The sequence below is a fragment of the Rhizopus microsporus genome (genome assembly GCF_002708625.1).
Source record: "Rhizopus microsporus ATCC 52813 unplaced genomic scaffold scaffold_4, whole genome shotgun sequence".
NCBI lineage: Eukaryota > Fungi > Mucoromycota > Mucoromycetes > Mucorales > Rhizopodaceae > Rhizopus > Rhizopus microsporus.
Window position 1 is genome coordinate 957,942 of NW_019671919.1, and position 7,740 is coordinate 965,681.

General features: G+C 38.6%; 4 protein-coding genes across 4 annotated transcripts; 1 reads left to right on the forward strand and 3 right to left on the reverse strand.

Moving 5' to 3' along the window:
• Nucleotides 1–16: 16 nt before the first annotated feature.
• Nucleotides 17–2,603, forward strand: RHIMIDRAFT_249739 (uncharacterized protein; the record flags this gene model as incomplete). Its single annotated transcript, XM_023610654.1, has 6 exons — nucleotides 17–21; nucleotides 104–1,759; nucleotides 1,816–2,035; nucleotides 2,084–2,256; nucleotides 2,306–2,424; nucleotides 2,476–2,603. 6 exons carry the CDS (start codon nucleotides 17–19, stop codon nucleotides 2,601–2,603), a joined length of 2,301 nt encoding a protein of 766 aa, XP_023468526.1.
• Nucleotides 2,604–2,813: 210 nt separating this feature from the next.
• RHIMIDRAFT_199844 (putative ubiquinol--cytochrome-c reductase) lies at nucleotides 2,814–3,326 on the reverse strand (the record flags this gene model as incomplete). Its single annotated transcript, XM_023606412.1, has 3 exons — nucleotides 2,814–2,909; nucleotides 2,965–3,143; nucleotides 3,209–3,326. Coding segments are annotated over 3 exons (393 nt in total), but the record flags the coding sequence as incomplete, so codon positions are not given.
• A 375-nt stretch (nucleotides 3,327–3,701) lies between these two features.
• On the reverse strand, nucleotides 3,702–4,233 carry RHIMIDRAFT_276360 (uncharacterized protein; the record flags this gene model as incomplete). Its single annotated transcript, XM_023612617.1, has 1 exon — nucleotides 3,702–4,233. A coding segment is annotated over exon 1 (293 nt), but the record flags the coding sequence as incomplete, so codon positions are not given.
• A 1,845-nt stretch (nucleotides 4,234–6,078) lies between these two features.
• Nucleotides 6,079–6,978, reverse strand: RHIMIDRAFT_276370 (uncharacterized protein). Its single transcript, XM_023612618.1, has 3 exons — nucleotides 6,825–6,978; nucleotides 6,444–6,763; nucleotides 6,079–6,384 (listed from the first exon to the last, which is right to left on the reverse strand). Exons 1-2 carry the CDS (start codon nucleotides 6,900–6,902, stop codon nucleotides 6,527–6,529), a joined length of 315 nt encoding a protein of 104 aa, XP_023468529.1. The 5' UTR covers nucleotides 6,903–6,978; the 3' UTR covers nucleotides 6,079–6,384; nucleotides 6,444–6,526.
• Between the last annotated feature and the right edge of the window lie 762 nt (nucleotides 6,979–7,740).

The window sequence follows — 7,740 nt, forward strand, 5'->3', positions numbered from 1 at the left end:
TTTTAAAAAAAGAGCAATGAGGTAAACGAAGAACGCTTCAAAGCGTGTTTTATGAGTGTTGCTTATAATGAATCACATTTAATATTTAAACCTTTATAATTAGTAAACGAAACCAAAGGTCAAAGAATAAACCTGACAGTAGTAGTAACATCAACTTTGTATTCAACCCAGATCAACCCCTCAGTCGTAGTCTTAGCTTCACTGGAAGCGCGCCTACCAGTCCAGCTGCTTCTACGACAGGATTCAATATCGCAGGTACCGCTAGTTCTTCTTCTTCGGGCTTTGGTTCAGGAAACAAACAGCCATTTGTGTTTGGAAATGCCTCTAGTACTCAACCCAGCAATGCCTTCAACTTTTCTACACCAGCCTCACAGACATTTCCTTCTCCTTTGAAAAGAGGTGTTTCTGAGCTGCCTACTTCGGGGCAATCAGATCGCAATAATGCTCTTAGACGTTCTACATCAGAATTTTCCTTTAGTACTACTTCCAATCCATCCACTCCCAATCCATTTGGCACTTCCTTAGGAGCCGCTCCCATCTCCTTTGGCGCGCCCGCTGCTTCAAATACGCCTGGTGCCACCGCCACTAGTACTTCTGGTTTTGCGCCTGCAGCCAACACAACAGGTAATGCGCCTGCATTTAGCTTTGCTCCTGTAACAGGTTCGACAAATACCACACAAGCCGGAACCTCTACACCTGCTCCTGCTTTCACATTTGGCGCTACTAGTGCTACTGCACCTTCCGCTTCATCTGGTGCCTTTAACAATACCACTTCTACAGCTGCACCCACATCAACCTCGACAACCCAAACGACGGGTGCTTTTTCGTTTGGATCGTCCACAGTTAAACCATCGACAACAGCAACAACAACATCCGGATTTACGTTTGGAAAGGTGTCAGAACCTGCTTCCAGTACAGCTGCGCCTGCTTTTGCCTTTAACAAGCCAGCTGAAGCTCCTCCTGCAGCGTCTACATCTGCATTCTCCTTTGGAAAGTCGGTGGAGGCACCCAAGACGAATCCAGCTCCTTCCTTTAGCTTTGTAAAACCTGCAGAGACAACTCAGGCTTCACAGGCAGCATCTACCGCTGGAACAGCATCCACAACAGTAACAGCTCCCGCAACAACTACCAGCAGTAGCCCTTTTACATTTGGGGGTCTCGGCTCTACTTCAAAACCTAGTACCACACCTGCAACAACTGGTTTTACGTTCGGTACTTCTACGTCCACTACAAGTGCAGCTACTACGGCTACTACCACCACTGCTGCCACCACTGCTGCTACTACAGCAACATCATCTGCTACGCCCGTCTTCAGCTTTGGAGCAGCCGCGAGTACCAGTAAACCTGCTCCAACTCTTACATTTGGTACTCCAACGTCAACTACTTCTACCACCACTTCAAGTACTCCTACTACTACTACCACTACAGCAGCAATAACAAGTAGCTCTGCTCCAACCTTTTCATTTGGTGTATCCACCACAACAACAGAGAAAAAAGATGATAAAGGGTCTACACCTATTGTTACGAGTAACCCATTTACGTTTGGTACGACTGCACCCACTTCAACAAGTAGCTCATCAACAACTTCTGGTATCACCACCAGTGCTCCAACTACTACTACACCCATTAGTCAACCTGTAGTTGCAAAGCCAAATCCATTCTCTTTCACAAAAGTACTGGATGACCTGTCAAAGATATCAACTCAGCCTCCTGGTCAGATATATGCTTCTTTAGTCACTCCATCTTTAGCCAGTTTATAGTAAGTAGAATAACCAAGGAAAGCAATTCAAAAGCCTCTTACTCTTCATTGAATAGTCAAACTCAGGTTGTTCACCATACAAATTTCAGAATTGACAATATCACGTCCACCACTCGATTTACCGAACTTCCTGAACAAGCACAGAAAGAACTAGATGAGGTAGAGAAATACATACGTTTGGAAAGCCAACGAAGCGAGTATATCAGAAACCACAAGATGCCCCAGCAAACACAGTTGATAAACAAATGCAAAGAAGACATAGAAGCCTTGTCACAGGTAAAGAGAAAGAGATATGAAAAAAGATAAACATTAACATCTGTATAGAAAATGGATGCTCTCTCTAGTATGCTCAAGATGCGCTTAGAATCCACAGAGTCCTTGTATGATGACGTGAAGGAACAACTGAGACATGCAAATGATGGGTGTGCAGTTATTGAAGCATGTAGGCATCCTGGCACAGCGCCTCGCTGGCTCTTTGGTCGTTCAGATGAAGACGAGTAAGTATTGTATGATCTTTCTATATAACTTTATTAACCACGTCATTAGTTACTTTTCATTACTGGCAAAGCAATTAACAAATAGATTGGAAGAATATAAAAAGTGCATTTGGGAAATTGAACGAACGGCAGAATCATGGAGCAAGAATAGAGCTCAATCACCTCAAGGTAAATAATGCTGGTACTAGGAGAATGATATATTCTTATATACAATTATAGATATTGCACGCATTATGCATGCTCAAAATCAGACCTTCCTTGCTTTAGCTAACAAGGTTGCTTCCTTACATGAAGCAGTCGAACGAGAAAAAGAGTATTATAAACAGTACTTTAAAGTACACGCTTAAAAATATCCCACCTACACACTTTTCCCTTCCCCCTTTTTTTTTTTATAGTGATTCTTTTTTACCCTTCAATAAAGAAAAGAAAACTTTCCTCACAAGCGGGAGGCTGTTTAATCATGATAGCTGCAAAGTGTGTCTGTGTTCGTGTGTGTATACATATTTATATCCAAAATGTCTCTTTTAATAATGTTTTTTGTGTTCAAAATAATGCATCTAGTGGCGAGGAGTAACCTTGATGTTGTCAAAGGCTTCACGTTCAGCACGTTCAGCAGCAACTTGGTTGATATAAGGTTGAAGATATCTCTTGTCCTATTTTCAAATATCTTTGTGAGTTTTGAATTTTTGTATTTAAAGTGTATATTACCTCTTCTGGCTTGACCCATTGTTCCTTGGGCAAGAGTGTGTGAGTCAAAGAACATTGTTGAGCAACACGAATACGGTAAGCACGATCGTAAGCAGCACGAGGTTCGGCAATTTCAAAACGACGGAGAGCTTCTTGAACTAATTCACTTTCCTCTGAAACCAAGTCATCGTACTTGAGACCTATATACATGTATACATTCAGCATTGGTGATTCTAATTGGACTCTTTTGTTTTGTAAAAGTTACCGATTTGTCTGTAACCGGCAGTGTTGGCATAAGCAGAAGCAAGAGGCTTGACCAAACCAGAAAGGAGCTTAGAATTTTGAACAAAGGACTTGAGTGACAAGGACATTATAGTAAATAAAGCTCAAGAGTGGGGAGAGGAGGGAGTAAAAAGCAACAAATTTTCCAAGCTGACTTTTTTTTGTCCAAGGATTCAGCTCACATCCCCCGGCGGCTTTTTTAGGCACTCACTTAAATCATCCCAGGATTTTGTGATTGGACAAGATAATGATGACGTTAGTTGAGGTTTTGCATCGATTTACTTGTACCCTCGCTACTTAAGGGAACTTTAAAATATAAGTTAAAGGAAAATAAGTCGTCTTTGGGTTGAAAAATTTTGGTTTGTTGTATTGTTTCTTCTAGTATTATTTTCGTCAATTGCAGATAGTATCATCTCTGCTCTCAATCTTATATTTGCTATTTGCTCATCTGTTAATCGGTGTGGATTTTTTACAAGAGCGATAAGCAGCAAGAAGATTAGCCATCTCAGCTGTTAGATTATCTTGAGATGTAGAAGAATTTTCTGTAACAACAACTCTGTTTTCAGCAGCATTGTTAATAGCATTAACTTGAACAACCGAGTCTACTTGCTTAAATGATACGATATTCTCTTATAAATGAAAGTAGGTTTTTGTACAAGTTATCTACAAATACGTACACCTTGCAATTTATCTTTAAAAGGAGTTATTCCAGCATGTAAACGATTGAGCAGATACATATGCTTACAAGTAATGCTATTGTACCTAAAATCATTACAGGTACAACTCTTCATTTCTTTTCCCATTACAGTGATTTCGTGCTGAAGTTCTATATTGCTGAACGACTGGACTAGGTAAACTCCAGATGTGCCATTTTCTGTAATCATATCAGGAATACACTCCAGGCTGGTTTGATCGGCTTTTATCTGCCTTGCCCTTCTTCTTTCTTCAGGGCCCATTCTACTGACGTTTAGCATCAGCCTTTACATATTTTGGAGATAATCCTCTTCAACATCATTCGCTAGTATGAATATCAGTTTGTCTACTCTTCGGTTCTGCTTTCTTTTTAAGTACGCCGTTTTCAGCTGATTGCGCCAGCTTTCAATATAATTGTTGGTCTCCATATTGGTATAGATAGCAGCTGATATGCTCTTGCCCAACGCTTGAAATTGTCATTGTTGAAATATGACGTGCAAAAATAAGAGATCAACTGCGTATACGACCCAAAGTCAAGAAGAAACGATTGCAGTTTTCTATTAAACTCTGATGCATTTCTTTCCCATATTAGCGACTTCAAACTTGTTATGGCTTTTTTGCGTTCAGTTGAATCTTGATGGATATCGCCTGTCTTGATATACTCCTTTATTTTTGCCATCCAGACACGAGCGATGTGAAAGAGATACCATTGTATTCGAGATTCCGGGTACACGGTTTAAATAGCATTTAGCTCAACGCTAGAGACATCAATTGTTATTTTTTAGACTTTCACATGACCTTGGCTTTTTACAAAAGATAGAAATTCAATAATGGGTCTTACAGAATGGTCTGCTGTAAAACAAAAAGCAACCGGACAACATGTGCCTATAAATGAATGTCTAACAACAATAGTATATAAAAGGCAGCGGTCAATATTGGTAGTCTTATGGGTTGCATCTAAGCAGAAGTAAGGCGACTTTAGGAGAAGACTCTTCTGCTATGGGGAAATAAATTCAAAGGTGTAGCTGTTGTTGAAGCTATCACTAATGTAGGTACTGTAACCCTTGGATTTAAGCTCGTCGATCCAAATTTCGATAGACTCATGTTGGTCATTATGACGCTTATATGCGTTCTCTTGTATACGCTTGTGCTGGTTGTAAACTAGTTCAGGATCCATCAGTTGATCACAGTGAATAATCTCACACGTTAATGAAGCGTTCGATTGATGGTCGACAATGATAAGGAAATGGTCATGAGCATATTTCATTAATTCACGCTGAACAGACAAGCGCACGTCTCGACACATAAATCCTTCTTGAAGTTTCTGAAAGATGTATCTTTTTGTTCCCTATGAAACAGGCAAGTATAGAAAGTCTTCCTTGCTGCCAATAGGACCATAGCTGTAATCATTGATAAATGTAAAAATTACTTCTTCCGATTTAGACTTATAGCAAGTAACTTTCATAGTGACAGGACAGTCTATCTTTTTGGATATCTTCTGCACTTCTCTTATTTGACCTGACTTTCCTCCTAGATCATGCTTGGGTTTTTATTTCTTACCAGACCTATGACAGTAATATGCCTTGTACCAGGGATGATGAACATATCTTTTTCTTTTCTTGATTGGGTTGATGCTGGCATCCAAGCCAGTTGTTTCCTGATCTTCGCCTTGGTTCTTAGGCTTATAAAGCCTTCCAACGTTCCACTTCACTGCATATGTCTCTGGAAAGGTATCAGCAACCTCTTGCATTTGCAAAATAGGTACCTCAATGCTTTGAGGGATAGCCTTATAAGGGCTGATACGTAATGCAAAAGACATGTTTATTGCGTTATTAAATGAATACAGTAAAAAAAAGTACTTATCATCATTGTGAATCAACTTTCAGGTACAGCTTTTGATGGCTTAAATTACTGGCCCATATATAGAAACTACAATTAAAGTCCCCTTAAGTAGCGAGGGTACAAGAGGACGCCAATTTGTCTAGTTGATAGTCTGTTAATTGCAACACTTGCGAAAACAACAAATAGGCAATACTATACCTGTAGAAGTCTGCAGCAAATGGAAGGAACGCTGTATTATTCGACAAGGTCGGCTTCCTATTCAACTCTGAATTGGTAGCATTGTGTGCTATAGTATTCGCAATACTGATAATGTATTATCTAGTGTACTTGAAGTAGCATTATGCGTTTACCCATATTTTTAATGTTAAGGCTTGGTAGATATCTTGATTGATAAGTAATAAAAAAACCCTTTGAAAACGGCGTATATATTTCGTTTTACATTTCTAGTTAGATGTAGTCCAACGTCTTTGCATAAAAAATCAAGGAGTTAAAGGGTCGTTTTGCATATACACATTTAATATGCTTATTATCAAAATTTATTTACTGGTAATAAATCTGTTGTAAATGCGGTAGCAAGGCATCCATGAATTCTATCAAGTTCGGGAATGTTATACAAATATTCACCTTTTGATAAATCTTATGTTAATCATATGTGCAATAGATCCTCCCATAACAATCATTACCATTTCCTGGATTTCTTCTTGTCATGTCAAATTAGGCAATATTGGTGGCTGACACAGTCGTTGAAGTCCTATTCAAACGGAATTTAGATGGGTATCCATATAAAAAGGGATATAGGTGGTATTACAGTTCGAGATACATGTCCTTCACCTAATGCCACAGTTCGGTAGCAGTGAGACCAAAAAGTCGGCTCCATAACGCTTGAGTACGATTCATTTTCTCTATAACCACCCTCAGTCCAAAAGCAGACAGAATATAGTGCAAGATTGAGGGCATCATGCCGAAGGATGGAGTATTCCTCAGTAATTGTTCTTATCACTTGCTACATTTGAAATGCTTAATATGCAAATATCATTTTATATTTATATTGAATCCCAACTTACCTGATATTGCTTAAACGGTGAATGGAGAAGCAAGCTTAGTTTGCATTTTCTGGTGATTTGCCACACATCACCAGGCATTTTTATTATATGAGTTAACAACTACTATTGAATTACTTATTGAGTAAAATTTTAAGCTTAAAAAAAGTAATAAAAGGGAAAGAAAACAAGTAGTTCATTTCGTGTAGACATTGACTTCTATATATTCTTTGTCTTTTAGGTTCTCATTATTGTATTCTTTGTTCTTTTTTAAGGAACTTACTATACTTTATAGTGACACAGTAAAATGTTGTACTACTGACAATCTCTTTGTTCAAAAGAAAAGGGCTAATCAAACGCAGTAGAGCTTATTCTGCAAGCAGTTTGTATATAAAAAGAGAACGTAAAGCAAGTACAGTAGCAATTTCATATAAAACGTTTCTAAAAACATATACTCAAGAGTAAATATTCTTAAGCTTATTATATTCGCTTGATTCAAGGGAGTGCACACCATGATATCAACGACTTCATCCAATCCATGGCGATATAGTTGTCTCTTGGAACAACACAGGCGACACTCAAACGAAAATTGAACAGAATCCCTTCTCCAGTTAAGCAAAGTCAAGCATAGGAAACGTATCAAATATATTTTCAGAAAAATACTACGTTTGTAATACAGCAGAAAAACGGTGACAAAAAGAAGGCCGGAGAAAAACCTAATTTAGAAATAGAAGAGATCTTCAGAAAAAAAAAAAGTAAACAAATACAACACTATTTCTATTGCCACAACATTTTTAAAGGGAGTCAAACTTTCCGTGCTGAGGAGAATGGTCATGAAAGCGTGAGTGGAGACGTTAAGCAATGGTTTTAAATCTATTTTTTTTTTTTTCAAAGCTGTAAGCGACTGCTATGAAAAACAACTAGTTTAAATCTTGTGAGA

What these genes read in the sequence shown, in the direction of transcription:
- RHIMIDRAFT_276370 (XM_023612618.1), bottom strand. Translation starts at nt 6,902, where the DNA reads ATGCCTGGTGATGTGTGGCAAATCACCAGAAAATGCAAACTAAGCTTG. An exon ending in CACCGTTTAAGCAATATCAG is followed by an intron (nt 6,764 to 6,824) that starts GTAAGTTGGGAT and finishes TTTCAAATGTAG; the next exon opens with CAAGTGATAAGAACAATTAC.